Genomic DNA, 25,310 nt, shown 5'->3' with positions numbered 1-25,310 from the left:
CGGGCCCCGTGTTCTGCGTGGTCCGCTCTGATCCCCTCCCCACAGGCGGTGAATGCATCGCCTACACCCGCTCCGACGACGAGAAAACCGAGCCTCACAACCTTCACGAGGTGGGAGGGAGGCGGGTACGGCTGTAAAGGGCGATAAGAGGGATTCTGGTGCTGCCGGAATGTTCTGTATCTTGACTGATTCGTGTCAGTCTCTGGTGGCGATGGTTTCACAAGATGTCACTGTTGGAGGACGCTGGGTCGATGGCACACTGGATTAACACTGCATATGAGTCTACGGTTATCTCAAAATAAAACACAATTTTTTTAAGTTAGATGGATTGAACAAAAATTCTTTAATGTACTCAGGTCTGACAAGTGTGTGTAAGTGGCCTCAAACCCTGGGTGCTCCAGAACCCTGCCAGCATGGCGGGTACCTTCTGCATCTCTGAGCCGGGGCCCCATGCTGGGGGACCCCCACCTGGGGGCCTGACAAATGCTGCTGAGAGAACAGCATCCGGAGGATGGGTGTCTGGAAACTCACACTCAGCTGGGACAGCACCGGCCCTGGGCTCTTGGCAGGGGCCAGTGTCCGGGCCGGGCAAGGGTCTAACCTCCCTCTCTCTCCCTCCACAGGGCAGTCAGGACGCCACGGCTCCGCCCGAAGCGATGGCCCAGCCCCACCCCCCCCCCCCCCCCCCCCCCCCCCCACAGAATGGCATCCCCGCCGAGTACGCCCCGCCCCCACCGCACCCCACGCAGGACTACTCGGGCCAGACCCCGGTCCCCCCGGAACATGGCATGACCCTGTACACACCAGCACAGACCCACCCCGAGCAGCCGGGCACGGAGGCCAGCACACAGCCCATTGCTGGGGCCCAGACAGTGCCGGTAAGGGGCCCCGTGACCCTGGAGCTTCGCGGGGGAGTGCCTGCCCAGAGGGCTGGCTCAGAGGCACAGTGAGGCAAAGAGGGGGTGGCTTCTGCCTAAGGAGAGGCAGGTCCCATAGTGGGGGTCCCCACCCCCAGGAAAGGAGCTCCCAGCCTTGGAGCTCTTCATCATCTGACACCAGGGATCTTTCTGGTGGCACCTGCTCAGCCGGGCACAGCGGGGTGGGGCTGTGACCTTACCTGCAGCCAAGCCCACCGCCTCCAGCTTCCCTGAGCCACAACTTCAGGCAAACTCACCTCCTCTGGGAGATAGAGCATGTCCTCGGTTGCCAGTGACCTGTTCATGGGAAGCGAGAGAAATGGCAGAGGCCAGGGCCTGGGCTTACCCAGTGTCGTCGGGGCAAGCCGGGAAGGCTGGAGCGCAAGAAGAGGCCCAGGCCCCTCCGAGCTGTCTCGGGTTCCAGGCGTTCCTATCATCTCTAATCGCTTGTAATCTACCTGCTTGGCTGCCCTCCAATCAGATAGCTTCAATTATTTGGTTGTAATGCAGCTCGAGGAGAAAGCGCTGAGCCCTGCACTTCTCAGACATTCCTGATAGCAAAGGAGCATGGCAAGGAGTGGCCCGCCTGCCGTGGGTGTCCCATGGCACTAGCCCCATCCCGGAGACCTGGCTGCTGCCCAGGCCCCGGGACCCCAGCCTGCTCCATCCCTTTCCTTAGCTCTCTCCCCTGCCTTCTCCATGTGCCCCACCACTGCTGCTCTGGATTCATCCAGCCGTCCCTGCGGGCTCCATCCAGCACTGGCTGAGGGGCTGAGCAGGACACCAGCACACCCTGCACTGCCCAGGAACGGCCCCATCCGGCGGCCTCCTGATGGGTGCTCCCCCATTGTGCTCCCTCAGCCTGCCTCCCCCCTCTACTCCATCCAGCCTGGCTCCCAAGATGCTGCATGGATCCAAATATTACCCGCCCTGCCCGTGTGGGCAGCAGCATCCAAGCTCTCTGGGGAGAGCCCACCCAGGCTGCCCCCTGGGCTGGACCAGACCCTCTTCTGGGGCCCAGCCAGTGCCCTACCCCTGCTCACTGTGCTGCCCAGCCTGGGTGTGCTCTGAAGCCGCCAGACTTTTCCATTCCCCGGGGTCCCTGGTCCCCTCCCAAGACACCCCCAGGGTTCCTACAGATGGAAGAGGCGAGGCCCCCAGTTTCTAGAACTGGGAGCCAAACCCTATTGCTGATTCCTCAAACCCATGATCTGCCTGGGCTTGGAAGAGAGAGAGGTGGTACAGGAGCCAGAGCGAGCTCGCCGCGAGCTGGTCACAGCCGGCAGACCCCTCTCTTTCTGAGGGACCATGGCAGACAGGGTGCATCTGTCCCAACCGCTCATGCCGCCCTCATGAGCCACGGGGATTCGCTCTGGAAGCCATCACAGAGACAAGTGATCAGACCCACAGATGCCATGGCGGGCGCCCATAGCTGATACCTGCACGGCACCAGTGAGCCCGGAGGCCTCCTTGACCCCCAACACAGCCCACCCGGGACAGGGTTCCCATCCTCCTTCCTTCGGCTGACACTTGCTGGGAGCCTCCTGTATACTGGGCACTGAACCATCAGTTCCCAGCAATCAAGGACGTGAGAGTCGGAGGCAGCCGGTAGCCTCCGTGCCAGTGAGAGTCCACAGGTCCTGGAGAGGACCCCGGAGTCCCAGAGAGGAAGAGTGCGACTCAGAGAGGTGAGATGCTCGCTGCTTGGGCTGAGCGCCTCCCCAGGAAAGCGCCTGGGCTGTAGAGCCCACAGCCTGGTGAACGGGACAGTGGACCTTTCTTCCTTCGGCCCAGGTCTCTTCGGGGTCTGCAGTCTTCCGTCCAGGGGCACAGAGGAGGGCAGTTGTTCTCCATGCCCCGGGGCCGAATGAGCACTGCAGGTGGAAGTTACCGGATTAGCAGAAGACCGTGAAGACACCCGAGCTGCCCAGCGAAGACCTCGGGGCGCCGCTGGAAGGCGGGACGCTCTGACCCTGAAGTATTAATTCACGCAGAGGCTTCCCACCTGGGGAGGAGCTGGAGCGAGTGCCCAATGCCCCGTCCCACCCTAAGACCCCAGGAGCCACCTTCTTCCCAGATAAGCTGCCTGGCGCTTCCAGCTAAAGGCTCAACACCACCCAGCTGTCCCCTGTCCCCTCCTTATGTGAGGGCTCCTTCAGCTCACCTGAGCCCCTCTGGGCTTCCCCAGACAGCCTAGGATGGGGAGACATGGGGCAGCCGGTGGTCCGGGCTCCCGGCTCTGTCCAGCCCTGCCCTCTCTCCTGTGTGGATCCATATGTCATCACGGTGTTGTCTGTGTTCTTTTGACAAAAGGCAGCACAGGGCGCAGAGCGTGGCTGGGACTGCTGATTGATCAGGGCCCCCCTCGATACTCCGCAGGGCCCCCAGGGGTACAGTTGGGGACCACCTACCAGAGCACTCATTCATTCAAGGTCATGCGGGTCCCCGCAGGTGTCCTCCCCACCCATCTGCTCTTTGCGCGACAGAGCTCACAGGCCCTGCCCTGCGGCCCTCTCTCCCCGCCACTAGCAGGCGCTCCGGCTGCTGAAACCCCACCAGGAGCCGCAGGCTTTGGTCCCCTTCACTCTTGGCTCTCGGGGCTTAAGGAAAAGGAAAGAGGTGGACCGTGTTGGAGTGTGGGGTGGAAAGGTGGATGAGGAGACGCATCCACCCCCCAAACGACCCCAGGGTGAGACCCAGCTGTGCGCAGCCAGACACACTGCCAGTCAGTGCCAATCCGACGAGTCCAGTGATCGGCATTGAGCTCCAAGAATACTGTATCATTCAAACAGAGTCCAAAGTGGACACACAGCTCTAGCCGAGGAGGGGGCTGCCCAGTACCCCCAGATTCTGAAGAAGACGTCCTGAATGGATGACTCAGGGCCATACGCAGAAAATGCCTCCTCCAAGGCAGACTCGCCACCCACCAGGGTCAAGCTGTGTCAGCCAAGCAGCTGATGATCGTTGCAGGGTGCCCAGGAGCTCTCTGCTGGAGCTGGGAAGAGGGGTGATGGGATTGCAGAGCAAGGGGCTGTCCAAGAGCCACTTTATCTAGTGCCACATCAGCAAGCCTTGGCTCCATCCTAGCCACAGGGCTACCGGGTCCTTACCTGCTGCCCAAGGCCACACTGGACCCACTGGCCTCTCCCTGTGCTGGGCTTCGTGTGACCCAGGCAAAGGGGTCTGCAGTCTGCTCCGAGGGTGGGAGGGTGCGAGATGCACTAGGCGGCCTCTGTACCCTGCTCCTAGCCCACCAGGGGTCGGCTCCCGGCCTGGAAATGGGGAAGGCATCCCATGTCAGTGGAGGTGACACAGATGGGGAAAAATGCAGAAGCAAAGCCACTGAGACCAGCCGGGGCGGGGTTGGGGGAGGGGAGGGCTGCTGTTGTTTTGTTTTTTCCTGCATTTGGGAATTGAAAGCAAAGATTGCTTTAAAAAAGAAAAGAAAGAAAGAAAGAAAAGGAAGCCCCCCGGAAAGGCGGTGTGGGCGGACGGCCTGGTCTGCCGTGATAAATGGTGGGAAGGCCTCCATCCCCCCAGGCTGCCAGTGTGCTCTTACACTCCTGGCTTCTCAGCACATCTTACAGCTTTACAGTCATTGAGCCCATTTATCTGCCTCTGTCCGCAGCTGCGCTAGGGGCCAGGGGAATGGGGTGAGGGGCCTCTGATTGGTGTCCTGGCCGCACTCGAGGCTCATTCCACACGACCCCATCACTGGTTCCCTTAAGGGCTTTTGGGGAGGTGTCCACAGTGGGGACACTGGATCTTGGAGACACATAGTGGGCTCAGCCTCCCACGGTCCCCCCGTAGGGGTCTTGGAGCCCTCTGGGTGTGAACTGGGCTGTTCCCACGGTGCTGGCTGACTGCTGCCCTCTGCTGGTCTGAAGCCAGCATTGCATGCCCCTCTCCTGGCTGGATTCCCGAATACAGGTGCCTCTATTCATCTCCTGTACCCAGGAGCAGCTGAGGGTACAGGTAGAGGGGATGCACTTGTGGGGGATGAGGCAGGGGGCACTGGGCCCCCTCTGACCACTGCACAGAAGGAGCCATGCCTTGTTGTAGCCAGAGGGTGGGGCTCGGCACTCTGCAAGAATCCGCTGACACGGTTCTGCTTTGACTCAGCGGCCCAGACGAGCTCTCCGGAGGGCTGGCACAGGCTTGCCTCCTGCGGGGAAGCGTGGGACTGAGGGCGGAGGACAGGAGAAGTGGGGAGGGGCTGGGCTGTTAGGCATCTCCAGGTCCCTGGCTTAATGGGAGGAGCATGTCCCTGAGTGAGGGCCTGGTACAGGCCAGACCCGGACTCTGGAGACCGGCCGCCCCACTCCCACCCTGCCGGCTGCTCCTCCCACGCAGGCCTCCCTGTCGAAGGCCTGGCTCCTGTAGAGGCTGCTGGGGGAGGCACTTGTTGTTGAATCCCAAGACACGGGTGTTGGATTACCTACAGCCCACACTTGGGCACACGTCACTCTCACGGCCCAACAGGAGGGCTCAGAGAACATGCACCCTCAGAACTGGGCTCGCCACGCGGAGGATGGCCAGCCTGCTGAGACGAAGGTCACACGTATCCCCAGGCGAACGAGAGGACGGTCGCTTCAAACCCACGCATGGGATCTTGTGCCAGGTGCTCCCTTCTCGACGCAGGAACGCAGAGTTCTGTCCTCGGCCTCCCTCACCACCCTGGGAGCTGGTGACATCCCCTCCTGTCACCTATGGCACCTGCTTCTCTGAAGCCTGGTCAGAGGCCTCCTGGCTGAGCGCAGGAGAGTGGGGAATAGCCCTGTCCTTCCAGAAAGGATGACCAGGATGGCCATCGAGGACAGCCACTCAGGAGTCCAGGGACAGGCGTGGCCTTGGGCAAGGCTCAGCCCCTCGGTTGAGGCCTCTGGCACTGTGGCCTGGCCTGCTGGCCCGTCTTCACTCTGGGAGGCTTGTCATTCTGATCAGTGCTCCTTCAGTTGCTGGTGACAGACACCCACCAGAAAGTGGCTCAGGTGAACCGACAGCTCCTGGAGCCCCATGGGGAGAGCTCTCCAGCGTCTCTCCCCTCAGCTGTCCTCCCGGCCTGTCTCTGCACTCCAGCCTCCCTCCCACTGCCCACCAGCTGCCTCTGCTCCTTGGGCCACATTGGAGGCATGGCTCCCCACTCGTACCAATTCCAGCGTGGGCCTCAGGGGCCCTTCCTGCCTCTGCACTCTCCAGGCATTTCAGAAAGGCTCCTGTGGCTTTACTGGACCCAGGGTCCCCTCATGCCTTCAGCTGGGGTCCCGTCCCAGAAGCAGAACCCAAGACAAGGATTCAAGTCCAAGCAGTGTGTTAGGGAAGTGATCCCAAGAAAGCTCCAGGAGGGGGTGGGGAGTTGAGACAGGAAAGAGAAGGAAGCAGCAAAAGGTGCGTTCTCAGCTGGTTATCCCCACCGGGGGACGGGGCAGAGTGGAGCCCCCAGAGGAGACCCCGGGAGGGAGCTGGGCATCTGTCCACCCCCCATATCTGTTACCGGCTGAGGGCCGCTCCCGGACACTGACACTCCGACTTTCCTCGCCCGTGGGCTGAGCCCGGAGAATAAGTCCCAGGGCTATGGTCCATGGTTCTGCTGTTTGCCGTGAACACCGGCTTCCAGGTCATGGTGAGAGAACCAGGCACCGTGGTCAGTCAGCCACTCACTCACCCAGCCAGTGCCGATGGGGCGCCTGCTGCATGCCTTTGGCACCAGGGACAGAACCAGGCCGAAGGCCAGCCTGGGAGTGAGTTGGTGCCCGTCCCTGGAGAAGTCTCCCCAGGGAGCCTCCACGCTGCCCACCATACCGCACTGTCCCGGGGCTCAGCATGGCCTTGTCCTCACGCGGAGCTGGGGGGCCTTGCCTTGTGTCGGCTCTGTCTCCTGAGACCCAAGTCTTTCGGAGCCCCTCTGTTGACCAATGTTTGGGTCCAAAATGAGGACCAGCTATAAAGGACTGGACTTGGCCACCCGGGCCTTAAGAGCGTGCAGCCCCTGACGGTGTGAGCAGCAGCAGTGGGCTAGAAGAAGGGGCAGCCCCCGGGGCAACCACCATGTGCCCAGGGCAGGTTCTGAAACCTCCCCACTTTCTCATCAGGGTTGAAAGATGGAATGGTCCCCGTGCCCCTGGAGCTCAGGCTCTGTCGGGGGAAAGAGCAGACCCGTGTCCTTGAGACCATAATACTCAATGGAGCTGAGGGACCGTTGAGGTCAGAGCTCTGTGGACAGGGCTGAGCTGCGGGAGCGGAGGACCCTGGGCCAGGAGGCTTGCCCCGCGTGGTGTCAAGGGCACGGCCGGGGCGGGGCCTGGGGGGGGCCCTCAGAGGTTGAGGCGCTCCTCTGCTGGATCTCCTGCGAGTGTCTGCCCAGACTCCCTCTCAGATCTCTGCCCTGGGTGGGGGAGTCCAGGGGGGTGGGGAGGATCTGATCTTTAGACGCTCCCTCCGTATGGGATGGGAGCTGAGGGGGCCCCTCCCAGCGTGGTCCTCTCCCCACAGCAGACAGACGAGGCGGCACAGACGGACAGCCAGCCGCTCCACCCCTCCGACCCCACAGAGAAGCAGCAGCCCAAGCGGCTACACGTCTCCAACATCCCCTTCCGGTTCAGGGACCCCGACCTACGGCAAATGTTCGGGGTGAGTGTGTGCAGCCCTCCGACCCGGCTCCCACCCCACACCAGCAACAGCCCAGGAGCCAGGGTGGCTCCCCCTAGGTTTCCTGCCTCCCGATGTCTCCTGGGTCCAGCCCACTCTGACCTGAGCCTGGGGGTGGGAGGGAGGGGAAAGGACAGAAGCTCAGGGAAGAGGGACCTGCTGTGGCCACCGACCCCTGGCCAGAGATCTGCCTGTTATCTGGTGCCACCTGTCCTCAGGGCTTTGTTGGGTCCCCTCAGGGCTGAGGTTATGACTCTGTAGTCCCAACCTTCTGACAAGGGCTCCAGAGACCCCTGTACCCCTCAGAGGGCACCTGGTGGGCGGCCCAGCCTCCTGGCCTCACACCCAGCAGCACACTTGGTCCCTACATGATGCCCATCAGCTCACCAGCCCTCCACCAGGGCAGGCACTGTCCTCCCCGCTGTGGCCTTGGGCAGAGCTGGGATCGCATCGCTGTCTGGCTCCAGTCATCTCTCTGCCCGTTCTGACGCCCACCTCTCCATGTTGTGGGGTGAAGGGGAAACCCATCAACTGTGCACACCGGAGGCCTCAGGACAGGCCCCTCGGGACCTCACGGGCATTTCCAGGGACCTGGATCACAGGTTCATGGTCTCCTGTGCCAGTGAGAGAGACAGGGCTGCCCCTTGGGGGTTCTGGCCAGGGATGGGGCAGGAACGGGGCAGCAGAGCATCTGGGCCCAGCTGGCCGGTATGTCCTGCCCCACAGAGGGGCCTGGGGTCACTGCTGCTCCGCATCCCCCCAGCCCTGCCCAACAGGACAGACAGCAGGCAGTACAGGGTCCCTCCTGCTCCTTGCCTGTCCATAGTCCTTTACCCTTTAGTGTGAATTAGGGCTGGCTATCAGTAACTTGTGGCAGAGTCCCAGGAGGGAGGGGAGAGGGACACTGGTGATGCTGCACCCCTCTGGTCCCCAGCCTCCTCCTGGCTTGTAGATGGGGCCAGCATGCTGGCAGGAAAAGATCTCTCCACGAGAAGGTGGGGAGGGGTGTCCCTGTCCCCGCCAAGCTGCACTCAGAGCCCCTCCTCCTGCTCCCCACAGGAGGCAGAAGGGGACCCCTGGGCTTAAGACCAGACACGGGCAGCGGGTGAGGGTCTCCTGGGGCGCAGGCCTGCGGGCGGCAGTCTTAACCCACCCTCCCCTGTCTCCCACCCCCCTCTCTATCTCTGCAGCAATTCGGAAAAATTTTAGACGTGGAGATCATTTTTAACGAGCGGGGCTCCAAGGTGGGTGCCGCCCAGAGGCCGCCACCATTACAGCGCCGGCTGTAGGTCCCGCCAGGCTAACGTGTGAAATGTGCGTTTCCTTCCTGGAGAGCTTCGAGCCCGAGGACCCCTGAGCGACACGGGTGCTTGTATTCCCCGCTCCTCCGCCTGCCCCCACCCACCCCTGTCTGTGTTGTTGCTGCTGCTGCGAGGCTGCCTTCTCTCTGAGCTGCCAGGACCTCTCTGTCTGCACCCGGAGCCCCGCCCCTTGGCCCGGGTCCCCACCCCGAGCTGCTCCTGGGGGAGCCACTGGCCTGCCTCGGAGTTGGCCCGGAGGCCTGGGGAAGGGGCCGCAGGGTGGGAAGGTGGGAGGGTGTCCAGCAGAGACAAGCCTGCTCCCCACTCCAGGAGGGGAAGACATCCCCCTCCCGGGCTCCTGGGGTGAAGGTGGGTGGGGCTGCCCCTGGAGGTCCTGGAGCCCAGCCTCGGCACCCCGGGTGGAGTGAGAGCGACAGTCCTGGCCCCTGGCCGGTTTGGCGTCTCTTTTGTAGCTTTGGCCTGTCCCCTCGCAGGTGCCAGGTGGTCAGCTCAGGCCAGGCTCAAGCAAGGCCAGCGACTGCCCCCGCCTGGGGCCCATACCCCTCCTGGGCATCCTGCCAGTGGCACCAGGACAGACTGAGTCTCTCCTTTAACTCAGCTGACTCAACCCCTCTCTCTCCCTCTCTCTCTCTCTCTCTCCCCCCACCCCCACTGCCCTGTCCCCCGCCCCCGACCCCCATGCCTCCTTTTTTGTCCTTTTTCTCATCCTATGTCTTTCTCTCCGTGTCTGTCCTTCTCCGCTCACAGGGTTTTGGGTTTGTAACTTTTGAAACTAGCTCAGATGCTGACCGAGCCCGGGAGAAGCTGAATGGGACGATCGTAGAGGGACGGAAAATTGAGGTGCTCAGATAAGTGTGCTGCGGCAGGGACACCCCTGAGAACTGCTGCCTGTCACCCTGGGTCCCCCATGGCAGGAAGACAGGGCGGGGGCAGGGCTGCGCTGAAGCCAGAGCCAAGCCTGTCGTCACCTGCCACCCCTGGGGGTCTAGGCTTCAGGCTCATTCAAGGGGCCCTCCCGCCCCCTCCTTCTCCTTCCTGGAAGAGGCCTCCAACTGTGGGGGTCAGCCAGACACTGGCAGGAGCCCCATAAATGTGTGTTTGAGGCTTGGCAGCTCCAAGGACCCGGGCCAGCTCAGTCAGTCCCCCAGTTGGAAAGAGCCATCAATCCCCGTGGCCCCTCTCACCAGGGAGCAGCGGTGGCCCCTGCCCTCCCCTTCCCCACACCACCAGCGCCCTGTAGTTTGCCTCCCGCCCTCATCCCCCAGAGGGTCAGCAGCAATGAGTGACCAGGGCCTAGAAAGGGACCCAGCCCAGAGGAGCAGCAGGGACAGGAGGCAGGGGGTCCCCCCCGCCCCAGACACTACCCTCCCTCTCTGCCCCTCCTCTGATGGGCTGTGCATCCTCACCACAGTGCCGTGGATCTGGATGTCCGTGAGCTGGGCTCTCCGACAGGCAGGACAGCGAGGGGTGGCCAGAGAGGGCACAGCTCAGAGCCCACAGGAGGAGCAGTGGAAGAGCCTGGGGGAGGGTTTCTGGAAGCGGAGGGAATACTGGAGGCCCTGATGCCGGCCAAGCTCCCATGCAGCGCCTGGTGGGCACCTGAGGTTGCGGCCCAAGGCCCTGGGGGCTCACACGGGATGTGGGGGAGGCAGTGTGGCCCAGACCCCTTCCTCGGGTTCCACCGCTGGCCCTGTCCTCTGCTCCATTCCACAGAGGCTTCTGCCTTCCTCCACCCGCTGGCCCCTGGGCAGCGTGACAGGGGCTTAGATATCTGAGAGTAGGCCTCATCCCCTTTGCGCCCGCCTGCCCCCTCCTCCATTGGCCGGGCTCCCCACAGGCACATGCACCCCAACAGAAAGCTCTCTGCTGGCCTTGGGGAATGGAGTGGCTGGCCATCTTGGTGCCAACTAGGGGCCGCCAGGGCACAGTTCATCATGGGGGCCAGCCTGTTAGCGGGCTGAGAGCACTCCATGAAGAGTCCACCAACCAGCTTCGCCAATGGCCTTGGGTTGGTAGAGAGGCCCGGGCTTGGTGTGTGGGAACCGCCACATGAAGGGCAGGAGCTGGTGGGCTGGATGCCATCCCTGAGCCAAGGCCAGGCACCAGCCAGTGCTGGGAGCAGTGTCGCCAAGCCTCCCTGGAGGGGGTGGCACAGCCGAGAGGAGGCCAGGCAGGAGGGCAGGCCAGGGTGGGGGGCCCGGCTGGTGGCAGAGGCTGTCTGGTGCCCCCACCTAGGTGCCCCACGGCCTCCCTCCCGATCCCCCAGCCCCCAGCCCCCTCCGCGGCGGCCGTGGAGGAGCATGCAGAGCAGGACTGGGGCGGCCAGTGGCCCATAGGAGGCTAATGCTCCCCTCCCCTCCCCTCCCTCTCTCCGGGCAGGTCAATAACGCCACGGCCCGAGTCATGACCAATAAGAAGACTGCCAACCCCTACACCAACGGTAAGGGGCCCAGGACCCCCGGGAGGAATGGAGGCCCTGGAGGCGCCCAGGCCACAGATGCTGACCTCCCTGGATGCAAAGTGCCCCTGGTGCCCCAGCTCTGCCCCTCAAAAGTGGGTGGGTCAGCCGAGGCAGGAGGAGAGCTGGGGCCGCCCACCCACCCAGAGACTCCTGGGCTTTCCCAAGTGTGCCTGGTACCCAGAGACCACGTGGACAGGCTTTGGGCACAGAGGGATGGTGGCCACTTCCTGGATTATTACCTATTTTCTAAGTGCTGAAGGAGAGCCTGGACTGGATGTGTTCAGTATTTAGTGAGCGTGATGACAATTAGAGAGACAGTCCCCGCCCTAGGCCTTGGAAACAACGAAAGGTTGAGGCCTCCAGGGGGAGCCCTGCTGGTCCATAACGTGTGAGCGCACCTGACCCTAAGCAGAAGTGGCCGGTGTTTGAAGATAAGACGGCAGATGCTGAGAGCTGGCTGCCGGGAGGAGTGGAGGGACCGCTTGAGGCTGCCGTGTGTCTTGACTCCACCAGGCGAGGGGGCTGGTTTGAGTGTAGCTGGCAACGTGCATTTCATCGGAACCAGCTCCTTCCCCTTGCCAGGGAGCAGCAGCCCTGCCCAGGTCAGGACGAGTCCCCCTGCAGGGCGTGGGCTTTGCTTCTGCCCCTCAGTAGGGACAGAGTGGGCCGAGCCACCCCCAATCTCTCTTGACCCTGTATGATCAGCTGCACATGGAGTCCGGTGACCAGCCAGCACGGGAAGCCTAGGACAGGACAGTGGGTGGACCTGCCACATGACCCAGCAGCAGGGCCTCCCCATCTGTGCGCCTGGGGCAGGGCAGGGGTGCCACTGGGGCGTAATTTACAGGAGATTATTGTGGCTCCCATCCTGCTTTCTTGAGGACTGTGAAAGCTCACATCCTTTCTGATAATCTGAGAGTACTCGGCTTTGCCAGTGTCCCGAGGGCACACTGGGTGTGACCCTTCTGTGATCTGGTGCTTGGCACAGGAAGAGAAAGAGGTAGACACTTTTATAGGGTCAAGGTGCTCATCGGGGGCTACGAAACCACTGGAGCCAGCTGCCCGCTCTTCACCCAAGAGCCACGCGCCCCTGCTTTCTGGGCAGAACTGAGAACGTTGAGGAGCATGGAATTTGGCATGGAATCCGTCCCTGAACCACTGCAGTCTTGGCACGGAATGGGTGTGGCCCCGAAGCTGGTTGAATGACAGGGAATGGAGAGGGAGAAGCCTCTGCTCACCTCTGTGGCAACAAGAGTTCACTTAAACGACTGCGTTGGCCTGGGCAAGAATAACAAGGGCTGCAGGGGGCCAGCCTGGGGTCATCTGCCGGTTGGCAGCGAAGGCCGGCCCACGGGCTCTGCTGGCCTGGGAGTATGGCCCGGCTTCGCTTAAATGGTCCAGAGCACTCAGAAATTCATTGGTGGGTCGGGGGGCAGACTTCCACCGTAGAAAACAAACTCACCTGGTGTGACCAGGTGTTACTATTTACAGAAGAAACAGGTGCCACCCAGGTGGGTCCCAGGCTGCCTCTGTCATCTGGGGTCCCAGACAGTGAAATGGGGCTGGCAGTGACAGGTGGAGGTACTCAGAAGGGAAGCTAGAATTGACAGGTGGAGGTGCCCAGGAAGCCAGAGTAACAGATAGAGGCACCCAGGATTCCAGGATTGGCAGGTGGGGGCCCAGGGCCATCGGAAGCAGAAGTTCAGTCTCCAAGAATAGACCCAGAAGAGCTGCCAGGATGGAACCCGGGGGAGGTGGGCTTGGGCCATTGACTCCAGGACTCTGCTCCATCATGGATTTTTCCTAAGAAGACTCAGTTCTTGGGACTGGAGGCCCTCCCAGGAGATGGACATTTCTTCCCTCCTAACGTGGAATCTATAGAAGATTCCAGAGTCCCAGCAGTAATGATCAGACACAAGCGTCTGCGCCAGTTATGTGAAGGTGAATCAGGGGTGAAAGGCGGCCCACAGTCTTGTGGAGAGTGTGGAGAATGGGTCCCGGGAGGAACAAGGCCCTGGACACTGTCCTGGATGCCTCCCGGCCACCCACCCAGCAGTGGGGCTGTTAGAAGCTGGGTTGGGGGCTCCCATGTGTAGTCTGCCACGATGGCTTGGCCTGGCCCTTTGCCACACTCTCCAGACATGTCTCCCCAGCTGGCCAGGGGGCTCAAGTCCCTTCTGTCTCTCCTCACATGTCACGCACGCTGCAAAGATAAGACCGGGGCAGGCTGAGCGGAGGCTAGGGGCTGGGCATGGTACAATGAGCCACCCCTGCCCATGCTCTCTGGATGCCTGGGGCCAGGGCCTGCCCAGAACCGGCTGGTTTCCACCCCAGAGGCCTTAGGCTGAAGTGGGTCTTCACTCATGCACCTGGTCCCTGGTGGGAGAGGAAGGCTGGCCCAGGAGCAGTGGGCCCTGAGCCGGCCGGCCTGCAGAGAGGGAGAGGCCGGAGCCAGTTACAGCTTGGGGCCAGGGAGTGGCCAGGCATGTGGGTCTGGCATCCCACTGCTGGGTTTGGCCTGGTTCTGCGCTCATCAGCTCTGTGACGAGAGGCTGCGGGGCCTCCCTGAGCTTCCACCTGTTCATCTATAAAATGGGAGGATGGAACATCCACCTCATTGGGTGGGTTTAGAGCGGTGGTGGCACATGGTGAAGTGCTCAGGAATAATAATTATTATTATCCCGAATCCAAAGGCCTTCCCAATGACTGCTTTGGGGAAAGACGGGACCCCAGGGTAGCAAGAGCAGGACGTGGCCCTGGGAAAAGGGACCCCCAGGAGCTCCACCGCAGGAGAGAGACTTTGAGGCAGGAAGTGGGAGGAGGTTTTGGGCAGAGGCCAAGCACTTTTCCAGCAATCTCTGACCCTCCCAGAAGGCAGCCAGGTGCCCACGTGAGATGGCATTCCCGACAGAACCCCTCAGCCCGGCTGTGGGCCTGCAGCCGTTTATATAACGTGCTCCACTTTCCCTTCCTGATTCTCTTCTGCAGAGCTTGTAGACCCTGAGCTGCTGGGCCTGGTGCCCTGCGCAGCAGAGGCCCAGGGGCAGGCTGGGGCCACAATTTGAAGAGTCAAGAAGAGAGTGACCAGGTCCCTGGTATTCAGTGAGCAAAGGAGCCCAGCCAGGAGGCTGCAGCATCCCATGAGGGGCTGGGGGTCTGTGTTCCAGCCTCCCCCACCCACCCTGACTGCAGAGGGAGGGGGTCTGGTCCAGGGGCTCTCTGCAGAGGCCACACCTTCGGATGTCCCCAGGGGGCTCAGCCTGGCGTCCTGAGAGTTCCCAGGCATAGTGTGAGATGGGGAGAGGATGGAGAAGATGGCAACTGGGTTTCTTTGCTTCTGTTCTAGGCTGGAAGCTAAACCCCGTGGTAGGCGCAGTCTACGGGCCTGAGTTCTATGCAGGTAAAGCCAGAGCAGTGGAGCGGGGCCGGGTGCGCCGGGCTGGGTATTGGGCGGTCATTGTCCAGGTCGTTCTGGCTGGAAAGCCAGGGCCTGCTGGTGGAAGGCTTGGCTGGGGGCGTGGTTGGCTGGGGGCGTGGTAGGTGGGTGTGGTCCGGCGGGCGTGGCCTGGTGTGGCTGCGCTCAGGCCCGGCCCCCCTGCCTGCCCTTGCCTTCTCGGTGGTCCCTCTCACCCCGTCTCCTCTCTGCCCCCTTTCCTGCAGTGACCGGGTTCCCCTACCCCACCACGGGCACAGCCGTTGCCTACAGGGGCGCGCACCTACGGGGCCGGGGCCGGGCCGTGTATAATACGTTTCGGGCTGCGCCGCCCCCGCCCCCGATCCCAACTTATGGCGCGTGAGTATCTGGGGGCCGCGGGAAGGGAAGCGTGAAGAAAGGCTGGGACGGGGGGAGGCGTGGGGAGGGAGTCCCACGGCAGCCAGAGGGTCCAGGCAGCCTTTCCAAAACTCCGGGGGGCTGTGGGAACTCCCAGAACTCCACACTGCTGTCCTCTCCATATCAGCACCCCCACCCCCACCTCGCTACGGGGAATCAAGGGTCATTGGCATTTAGAGGGACCGTTAATGGGATCGTGGTTGGCCCTTGAGCCCAGTGAGGGCCTTCTCTGAGCCCTCGCTGATCCATTTGCCCAGGGCCTAGTGCCTTCCGCCCTGATCTGGGGGGGGACAGCTGCCTGGGGTGGAGCGGGGGGGAGGGTGAGCAAGATGGGCCTGTGGGCCCCTGGGTTTGTGGGAGAAAGGAGCTGACCAGCAAGGGTGTTACTCTATTGTTATACCAAAACAGGGCACTGGAGCAAACGCTTGTTAAAATGCCAGTCCCATGGGCAGGGCTGGCACCCTGCCCCCTCCCTCCTCAGCAGACACCGGAGCCGGCCTACCCCACCTCTCCAGCGTTCCCACCACTTTCTTGTCCGTTTGCTTCCAGGGTCGTGTATCAGGACGGCTTTTATGGTGCTGAGATTTATGTAAGTGCAGCCCTGGGGGGGGGAAGGGTGGCATCCTGGCGTCCTGTCGGTTTCAGTGAGCAGTCAGTGTCTTCTCCCTCTCTGCCCCTTCCCCCCACCGCATGCCCATCCTTGGAACCCCGGAGGGCGAGGGCGCTGCGTCTGCCCAGAGCACTGCGTCCCTAGGGACCTTGGCCCAGCTAAGTCTGGGTTATCCGGGCTCACGGTGGGGGTAGTAATGGGTCTCCCAGCAGCCCCATGAGCCAAAGGCACGTCTTCTGCATTTCTCACGGTGTCTAGGATGGGGGCAGTGGGCAACTCTCCCATATCCCTGACCGCACTGGGATGACTGAGTGAGCCCCCATAGGCACCCCATATCCAGTACAGAGCCCCCAAAAGAGACCAAGAGGTGGGGGCTCCAGGGTGGACCCCTGGGCTGGGTCCTGTTGCTTCTCTCTTCCTTCATGGTGCTGCTCTTACTGCTTCCTCCAGCTTGGAGCCCTTGCTGACGACCCCCACCCCACATACATACCTGGCCCAATGCAGACCTCACTTCCATCCTGGGCAGTCGCTTGTAATTCAACGATCCATTTGTGCCAAGGCCAAAACGTGTTCCGAGTTAATGCCCTTTGTCCTTGACCCTTCCCATTGTCCAGGATCACACTCAGAGTCACCCAGGAGTTCCCCATGCCTGTCAGCATCAGCGCCTGGGGCACACTGGCCTGGAGGCAGGTCTCCGGGCAACTGCTGTGTGCCAGCGCCTCACACACAGCCAGACGTATAATTGGTGCCCCCCCTTGTGTGCTGAATGCACAAATGGATGAGCAAACCCACCCCTACCTCACCTTGAACCGTGCCACGTGACAGTCTGCAGTCTCCATTAGACCAGAAGCTAGGTGCCCCCAGGCCTGCACCTGCTACCCCTCACCTGGCCAAGGTGAGGGGTGAAAGGCCGTGTCCTCCCCACTAAGCCGTGCACTCTCTCTTCCTCCCCTGACCCTGCAGGGAGGCTATGCGGCCTACAGATATGCTCAGCCAGCAGCGGCGGCAGCAGCGGCAGCCTACAGTGACAGGTAGAGCCTGGGGACCAGGAGCTGGGCGGCGCAGGGGCAGGGAGAAGACAGCCAAGATCCCTGTAGGGCCGGGCTCAGACAGACAGGAAGCCTCATCCACCACTCAGAGCCTGGGGCTGCCTCAGCCCGGTGGTGCAGGGTCTGGACAGAGGAGAGTAGGCCTGAGTGGGCTTGGAGACCCCTGAGCCAGCAAGCCCCCGCCCTCTGTAATCACTTCCTGCTTGTACAGTGGGAGAGGCCACCGAAGCCTCCAGTTCTGGGGTAGCAGGAAGTCCTCCAATTCCCAGCCCTGGAGGCCTGGCCCTCCTGCCCAATCTCTGGAGGCCCCAGATGAGAAGGGTCATTAGGAGCCTTCGCTTCTGCCCCTGGGCAGGCCTGTGATCCTCCTCAGTGCTCCTAGGTCAGAAACTCTTTGGCTCCAAGAAGGAAAGGCAGAGCATGCCCTTCTGCCACCTCCTGGGGCTGTGGCAGGACCAGGGGGGCTGTGTGCGCCATTTGAGAGCAGCAGCCTCTGCCCAGCTGCCTTTCCCAGTGGGCCCTCAGCCCGTCGGCTACAGAGTTCCTGCTTGGGAACGTGTGCAAGGCCCTGTAACAGTCACGTGGTGGGCTCTGGCCCGGGGACCACCTGGCCCTCCCGGTGGAGGCGGCACCCTCGGACCCACACCTGCCTCGCAGCCTCTGGCTTCGTCTCAGGTGTGTGTGGGTTTTGTCAGGTGCACAGCAGGCCCCAGGACCCAGCCCTGTGCTCCAGGGAGCTGGCATTTCACACGCAAAATAAACTGAGCGAGGGGAAGGTCATCAAGGGGCCACAGGTGCCTCCTTCGTGGCAACGTCCCTGACTCCCCACCCCGGATCTTTCCTCCCTCTCTGAGCCCCTTTCCTCAGCACTTTGTCCCCGTTCTTTCTGGCGATTGAGGTTTCTTCTCCCTCCAAACCAGCTCTGCAAGGACTCCCTTTTCTCTTCCCCGTGGCATCGTGTAGAACAGGTTGCCCCTCGTCAGGGTCAGCGACCGAGGATATATGGAGAGGGTGGCCAGCTGTGTTCTGGACACTTCCTTCCAAACAGGCAGGAAGGATGGCCAGGAGGGCATGCAGGGGAGGGAGGGCCCTGAGGGTGGGACCCCGCTGGAGGATGTTCACAAAATGTCTGGGAAGAGGTGGGAGACCTGTCGCTACCCCTCCACCTGCCCTCATCACCCCCACACCTCCCCCCTCCTTCCCTGTGCTCATCTCCCCAGTTACGGCAGAGTCTACGCGGCTGCTGACCCCTATCACCACACCATTGGCCCTGCGGCGACCTACAGCATTGGGACCATGGTAAGGAGGCTGGGGCCCGGCTGGCCCTTGGCACTGGCAGTGACGAGGAGGGCCAGGCGCTGCAACCAGGGTGGGGCGGGTAGGCCCTTAGGAGGGTGACCCAGGCCTCTGACAAGTGCATCAGTCCTGGCGCCTGGAAGGACCAAGGCCTGAGTTTGAGTAGGGGGAGGACCTGCCCCACTGTGCCCTCGCACAGTCAGAGGGAGGCGGGTCTGCCCCAACACTCAGCTACCCGGTCACGGAAGCATCCTGGGGTGGCCCAATTTTCTGAGCTCCATAGATGTGGAACATAACTAAGTCCTCTCCCGGCCCTCTGTTCCCCTGCCCGGAAAACCAAACCAAACCTCCCCAGTAGAGGCTCAGAGGCAGGCAGGGCCTCGCTTCCCTCGTGTGGGTGTGTCTGTGCCACCGTCCCTCTGTGTCCTGTCCCCACCTAGCCCCACCATTCCTCAGGTCCAGGAGGGGAACAGGGCTGCCTGCTGTTTCTCACCCCAGCCCCGCCATGGCCCCTCCGTGGCCCCCAGGCAGGATCTGCAGGCCCTCTGCTGGGGAAACGGGGTCTGCTCTCCCCCAGTCTCTGCCAGCAGGCCTCGGGGAGGGTGAGGGGGCATGCTCTTGATGGGCTGGCTGCGGCCCAGGGGTGCGGGCCAGTGTGTCTGTGTGTGTGTGTGTATGGCCAGCTGTCGACACATACAGCCCAGCTCACTCTGCACCCCAAAATCGCTTCCAGTGAACACCTACCTTCTGTGCCCACCCCGCCCAACCCCCGGGTGGGGGGCGTTAATGTCAGTTTTTAGCTAGCTTGGCATCCAGCATCAAAGATGAAAACATTTTTGGGGGGTTAAGGCAGGAGGAGCTTCAGAGCCAATGTGGATTTCATTTTTTGATCTCCCTTGGTTTTGATTACTCCCTCCCGATTTTTGTTTTGTCTTTTTTGATTTTTAACAAGCCTCAGACATTCCACGCAGCCTGCGGTGACAGCTGGCAGCCACAGGGCACAGGCCTCTTGGGGGCCCGCACCCCTGCCTGGATCCAGGCCCCGAAACGGCAGCTTGCAGGCCCTTGGCTCCAGGATCAGCTCGGCCCTCCATGCAGCTGCTAGCTAAAAGCTTTCATTAATTCGCAGAGGGTTCCTCTTATGTTTTCATTTTTAAGATTTTCTATTTTTTCCCCAACTTTTCTTCTCTGGTACTTGTCGTTTTCTCTTTTCTGGCAAAACTGGTGGGTGGAGCAGGAGGTTCCTCTGGAGGCCTCTCTGACCCAGGGGAGCCCAGGGTCACAGAAAAGCCAGGACACGAAGGACCTGTCCTCCCGGCAGGACGCAGGCCAGGCCAGGCTGGGCCCTGGAGGAGCAGGGCCCCGGGACCCCAGAAAGCCCGTCAGAGCTGGGCGAGCAGGCGCAGCCCCTCCTGTAGAACCAAGGCCCACTGGGGAAAGGAACCCCGACAGGAGGCCCCTCTGCCCTCCCGGTGTCTGGAGGGGCTGAGTCCTGCCCTGCGGCAGCCCTGCTGGGGCACGAGGAGGAGGGGCTCCCGCTCACACCTCCCCCGATGAAGGGGAAAGGGGGCAGTGAAGGGCCAGGCCAGAGCCAAGACCATCACCCAGAGACATCTCAGACCTCGTCACCCACAAGCACTGTGGCTGGTGACCCCAGCACCCCTGGCCCTGAAACCGCCACAACATCAGAAATAGGCCCAGGCCCCCTCCTGCTGCCATGACAGCTGGCACCCATTCTCCCCAAGGCAGACCATAAGGTGGGCAGCAAATGGGATTCAGCTATTTCTCTTTTTGTTTTTCCTTATTTTTTTTTCTTTTTGCTTTTTCCCCCCTACCAAAAGGCGGTACTGATTGGCTGTTTTTCATCTTTGATGTTGCAGGCTAGCCTCTGCCGAGGAGGGTACAGCCGCTTCACCCCCTACTAGCAAGAGGCCCAGCCCCTAACAGCATTCACTGACTGCCTAGTACACACCAAACCCAGCAGTCCAAAACCAGGCACAGCCACCAGGAGGACAGTGCGCCCCTCCCGGTCAGCGACACGCACCGCTGACCTCCGTCCATAGGTTTTACGTCCAGCCAGCTGGTCTCCCCCCACGATGGCGTGTGTGTCTCTCACCTTGGTTACCCCTGTATGTCTGAAACCTTGGTTCCTATTTTGACTTTGTTGACGTTGTGCCCCCCAAGCCATTTCAGGTACGGTATGCACATAGCGGGAGGGGCGAGGCTGGGCAGGAGACCCCTCCCCGACAACTAGCAATAGAGCTGCCAGGGCACCACCTCCTCCCCATCCCCCGGGTCTACAGAGCCACAGAAGACCCCCAGCTGGCCTCCCCAGGAAGCCACCCCAGCCAGCCCGGGCCAGAACCCCCATCTGTCACCTGGGGTTCAGGGAGCAAGGGGCTCCTGTCCACCCCAGTTGGCAGGTTCCCGGCCACGACAGTACTCCCTTCTGACCTTCACCTAGCTAGTCCTGGGAGCAGCCGCCTCTGCCCAGGCCTCCGCCCTCCTCACCCCCATCCAACTGAAACTAACATTGCTGATTAAATTTTGTTGACGATGTTTCCTGCCGAAGCAGTCACCAGTGTCTCATGCGGGAGCCACACCAGCCTCAGGGGTCCCTTAGCCTGTGCTGTAAGAGATGGAAGTGTAAGAAATCTCCAGGGCCCCAGGCTGCCCCAGGACGTGCTGCCCTGCAGTGCCTGAGGGCCCCTCCAGCCCCCTCCTGCCAGCAGTAGGCTTTCCCCTCCGGGCTGGCCAGCCTGGCCCTGTATCTGCCCAGCTCTTCTCTCCCTTCCCAGCGCCGGGACCGTCTCTTTATCAGGGTGCCTTTTAGAGGGGCACCTGCATGGGAGAGTGGCTGGGGAGCAGGCGACACCCGTGCTCAGGGCTCCCAGCTAGAGGCTCGGCGCTTAGCTCCGCAGCCCTGTGGTCGTGCTGCTCTGGCTGCACAGGGCTCTGGGAGGAGAAGCTGGCTGGGGCTTGCAGGTAGAGCTGAGACAGCCTGGGGAGTCCACCCAGACAGGCCAGGGCCCTTGCCACGTGCCAGCCCCAGCCCCTCCGTTACAGGAAAGTGTCACAGCCAAGGAAGCCCCCTGGTCTAAGGTGCCGGAGCTGGGCCTGAGGGCCGGGCGGCCAGCTAGAGGTCGTGGGTTCCCCCTCAGCCAGGACCTGATCCACGGCCCCATTCTACCAGTGCATCAGTCCCTTGCTGGTGGGGTGGGCAGATCAGGCCCGGGGCACCAGGCCCCTCACCTCCCACTCCCCAGTGCACCGCCTTCTCAGCTGCCTCACTCCGGGCCCCACGTGGCCCGTGCTGCACCATCCATCCACCACCCCCTGACCTCGGCCCTCGTCCGGCCACGCCAGCCAGGCCCCTGCCCACTCAGCTCCTAGCAGAGTCCACAGGTGGCGTCCACAGCCAGGTTCACTGTGGTTTCTCCATTCCTGCTGCCCCTCACTCTTCCCACCACCAGTCCATCAGCTCTCTGCCCTGGAGGGCGGAGATCCGCCTTAAATTTAGCAGAAAACTGGGAATGGGGCTAGGACTTTAGGGCCCAGGTGCTCCCTCCCACCCTGCACTTTGCAGGTTGCAGGGTCCTGTCGCCCTCCCAACACGCCAGGCGGTTGCTTCGGTGAAACTGCAAGTCCCGCCTTTCTGTTTCTGTTGTAGTGAAAGCTTCCACGTTTCCTTCTTGGACCATGAAGGGCAAAAACAAAAAAGCAAACAAAAAAAATCACAAAACAAAAAACAAAATAAAAAAAGATGTTACGATCCAAGCAGCAACAAAACCAACCAAACCGAGAAGCATCTGCCACGTCCAAGTCCCCGTCGGTGCACACCGCAGCGAGGGAGCACGTCCGCGGGCCCGCGCCCCCGCGAGGGAGAGGGCCGGGTGCCCGTCCCCGGCTGGCAGCGCTGGCGGGAAGCGCCCCTCCCGACTCGGGCAGGGGGAGAGCAGGAGAGGAAGGGGCCTCCGTTTTCTATCAAGTCTTCCTTTCCCGGCCCCCCACTCCCAAGGCAGTGTGGGGCCAGTGGCGGAGGACCACAGGCCTGAGCAGGGAAGAGCGGGCCACCGGGTCTTGACCTTTGTTGCCAATCGTGCCAGTGGAGGGGACGGCTGGGCCAGGGAGGGGGGAGGGCAGCTTTTCATTCCCAGGGGCTCTGGCCGGCGCCCAGTCACCCTCGGGTCACATTCTCTGGGCCCCAGCCCACCCCATGCCATGCCGCCAATGCCCGTGTCCTGTGAACCTGGTGAAGGAGTTTGCAGGCCACTGGGGGCTGTCCAGCCAGCAGCCCTGGGGGCCAACCCCAACACCAAGGGCTGACGAGAGTCCAGAACCCCAGGCACCCAGTTCCTCCCTTCACGTGAGGGGCTCTGGGCTGCCCAGCCAGGACTGACTCCTCATAGCCAGGAGGTAGGAGGGCTGGGGTGTGGGGGCCGAGCCGAGGCCTTCCTGTACCTGGCACCTCTTGCTCCCTTTCTGGAGGAGGCCCTGCACCTGGTGTGTGGGAGGGAAGGCCAACCTCAGGCTGCCTGCTGGGATGAGCCCTCCCTGCCACTGCCCCGCAGGGAGCCCAGGCCTGCAGGGGAGCAGAGGGACAGGGACGGGCAGCAACTGGCTGCACAGTGAGGTTGGGAATCAGTGCTCTGTGTCTGGACGGCCTCACCGCAGCAGGGAAAGTGAGGGGTGGGAGAGAGGGCTGCACTGAGCCCTGCTCCCGGGTCAGGCTCCGGGGTTCTGGGGGAAGCAGACGGTATGGACCAGAGAGAAGCCCCTGGCTGGGAGGGATGGCTGGAGGAGGGAAACAGCAAAAAATAACAAAAAACCTGGGCTCCCCACATGGCTCCACTGTCTCATGAAACTTCAAGTCAAAGTGCACCTCAGTTTATATTCAGCATCAGCTCCTCAAGTCCTGAAACCAATCTCCTTTTCTACTCCTGTTGTACATAGCCCCGCCCCCCCGGCTTCGTCCTCTGTACAGGGCACCCCCCCTGCTGTCCTGGACCCTGGTCTTGCAGCAGCTCCACGCCCGCCCCTGCCCCCGGCTCCTCTAGGACGGCCGCCAAGCCCCAGGCTTCCTTTCTTACCATTCCGTATGCTTCCAAGGTGTGACCATTCAAATCAACAGTATTATTATTATTAAGATTATTAATAAAGATTTCTTTCTTCAAACCAGGACAACTCTTTTTGCTTTGGCAGCTCCCGGGCACAGGGTGGAGGGCACAGGAGGGCCAGGATGCCCGTGGGGTTGCCGCCGGAGTATAGGAGAGGGGACAGAGCTGGGGGCATCCTGGGGAGGTGGCACTGCTGCAGGGGTGTTTGTCGCCCGTGCTTGGGGAGGGCGTCTCCTTCGGATCTCACCCACACCACTGGCTCAGCCAGTGTCACGGGGCCGAGCTGTGGTCCCAAGGAGCTGCTTCAAGGTAAACCCACTGCTCCAGCCCCCCACGGGTCCCCATTCCCAGAAGGCTGGGGTGTAGGGGAGTGGCCACCCTCACCACCCCAGGGAAAGGAGGGAGGACCCAGAGGGGAGGCAGCAGATTCCAGCCCAAGAGCTTCAAAGCCCGGGGCCTGGGGGCTGGGACGAGGCCGGGTTCCACCCCCCCCCCGAGCGGGTGCTGCCCAGATGCAGCTCACCAGGACTGGAGTTCATCTTTCACCTCGGATAACGTCGAGCGATTACATCCACCAGAGGGGCACCAGCTTAAATGTCAACAGATTAATTTCCCTGCATTTGCGCCTCTACCGCCGTTGGGACTAGGGACCACGCTCTTCGGGAGCTGGGTGTGCGATTCCGCCACACCATGCTCTGCTAAACCCCTTACTTCTAATTGCTTGCTCACCAGACTGTGAGAAAATAATTGCCACTATAAATTTTCCCTCCTCTGCATAAAATATCCAGGGGAACCAGCACTTAAAAAAAAAAGGCCTCATGAAATAAGAGCAGCAGGGCCTTCCACGCTACTCCCACCTCTGGGGACTGGAGGGGGAGGCCAGGAGCCCCCACCCCATCCCCCTGGTGCAAAGTGAGAGACTCCACGTGCTCCAGGGAATTGTCAAAACGGAGGAAAGTCGGGTGAGTGGTTCCGAGTGGCAGCAGCTCATGTTCGCACCCCCCAAAGGTGCACTACTTCCAGATTCACAGGGAGAACCAGGGGTGCGGGGAGACCTCAGTGTGGCAGTCAGACAGCAGAGGTGTCTTCCTGCGCATGAGCCATCTTACCCTCTCCAGGGCAAACCTGTTCCGGTCCCAGGACTGAACTGGCGGGGCCACAGCATGGGACATGAAGAGGAAAGTGCTCTCCATCAGCAGAGAACACAGGACTGAGAGTCCCGAGGTCTCGCTGTGGCAGAGGCGCATGGGCACCTGGGGAGGCAGGGAGCGTGGGGACAGCAAACGTCAGCAGTAGGAGGAGACTCCTCCTGGCCCACCCCACACCTCTCCGATGCCGATGCCGATGCCGATGCCGATGCCGGAGGACTGGGAACCAGAGCAGCAGGGACGGTGGCGGTGTGGCTGCACTGCCGCCTGGTGGCCTCTCCCCTCACTACAGCGCAAATCAAGTCCGCTGACCCCAAACTGTGACCCGAGGCTGACCGTGAGGCTGAGCTCCACATGGAAGGCCACCCCAGAGTCTCCCTGCCCTCAGGGCCCCCTCACATCTCGTAGCACAGGTGGAGGAAAAGAGGAATGGGAAAGGAATCCCCATACTGGCCTCTGAGACCTGGGGGTGAGAGACCCCAAGAACAAGGGACTTCAGGCTTCTAAGGCTGTCCAAAGATCACAGCAGACACCACTCGGGCCTGGAGGAGAGCAGCATTACCCAAGGCTGTGTGGTCGAGACCCAACCCCGGGAAGCCACCAGTGGCCCAGGTGTCAACACCAGAGCTGTGCGGCTGGAGAAGCCGCCTCCAGCCCGCTTACCCACCTCTCCTCCCCAGAGAGCCACGGGCCAGCCTGAGTATGGACCGGGGAAGAAGGGAGGTGCTAGAAGAGAGAAAAGGAAGCAAGAGAGGAAGGCGACGGCAGCGGGTAGGCCCCGCAGCACCTGCGCTGGGAGAGGCTGAGGAGGGGCGGCGAGAAGGGACGCCAGCCCAGCTCTCCCCCAAGGCAGTGGGCCGGGCTGCAGCCCAAGGGCCTTCCTGGGCCAGCCAGGCCTCCTGCTGCCCGA

General features: G+C 61.9%; 1 protein-coding gene across 1 annotated transcript; it reads left to right on the top strand.

Annotated features, from left to right (window-relative positions):
- The first annotated feature begins 656 nt into the window (after positions 1 to 656).
- On the top strand, positions 657 to 20,060 carry RBFOX3 (RNA binding fox-1 homolog 3). The gene is made up of 11 exons (XM_046676912.1): positions 657 to 878; positions 7,410 to 7,547; positions 8,756 to 8,809; positions 9,635 to 9,727; positions 11,267 to 11,327; positions 14,695 to 14,748; positions 15,009 to 15,141; positions 15,730 to 15,769; positions 16,754 to 16,821; positions 18,060 to 18,138; positions 20,016 to 20,060. Exons 1-11 carry the CDS (start codon positions 657 to 659, stop codon positions 20,058 to 20,060), a joined length of 987 nt encoding a protein of 328 aa, XP_046532868.1.
- Positions 20,061 to 25,310: the final 5,250 nt, after the last annotated feature.

Source organism: Equus quagga, chromosome 11, assembly GCF_021613505.1.
Source record: "Equus quagga isolate Etosha38 chromosome 11, UCLA_HA_Equagga_1.0, whole genome shotgun sequence".
Lineage (NCBI taxonomy): Eukaryota > Metazoa > Chordata > Mammalia > Perissodactyla > Equidae > Equus > Equus quagga.
Note: the sequence above shows the minus strand (reverse complement) of the source record. Positions and strands in the feature narration are given on the sequence as shown.

Excerpts from the sequence above, each read along its gene's own strand:
- RBFOX3 (XM_046676912.1), top strand. The coding sequence starts at position 657 with ATGGCCCAGCCCCACCCCCCCCCCCCCCCCCCCCCCCCCCCACAGAAT. Across the intron at positions 7,548-8,755 it reads ACCTACGGCAAATGTTCGGG|CAATTCGGAAAAATTTTAGA; the intron begins GTGAGTGTGTGC and ends CTATCTCTGCAG. Across the intron at positions 11,328-14,694 it reads TGCCAACCCCTACACCAACG|GCTGGAAGCTAAACCCCGTG; the intron begins GTAAGGGGCCCA and ends CTTCTGTTCTAG.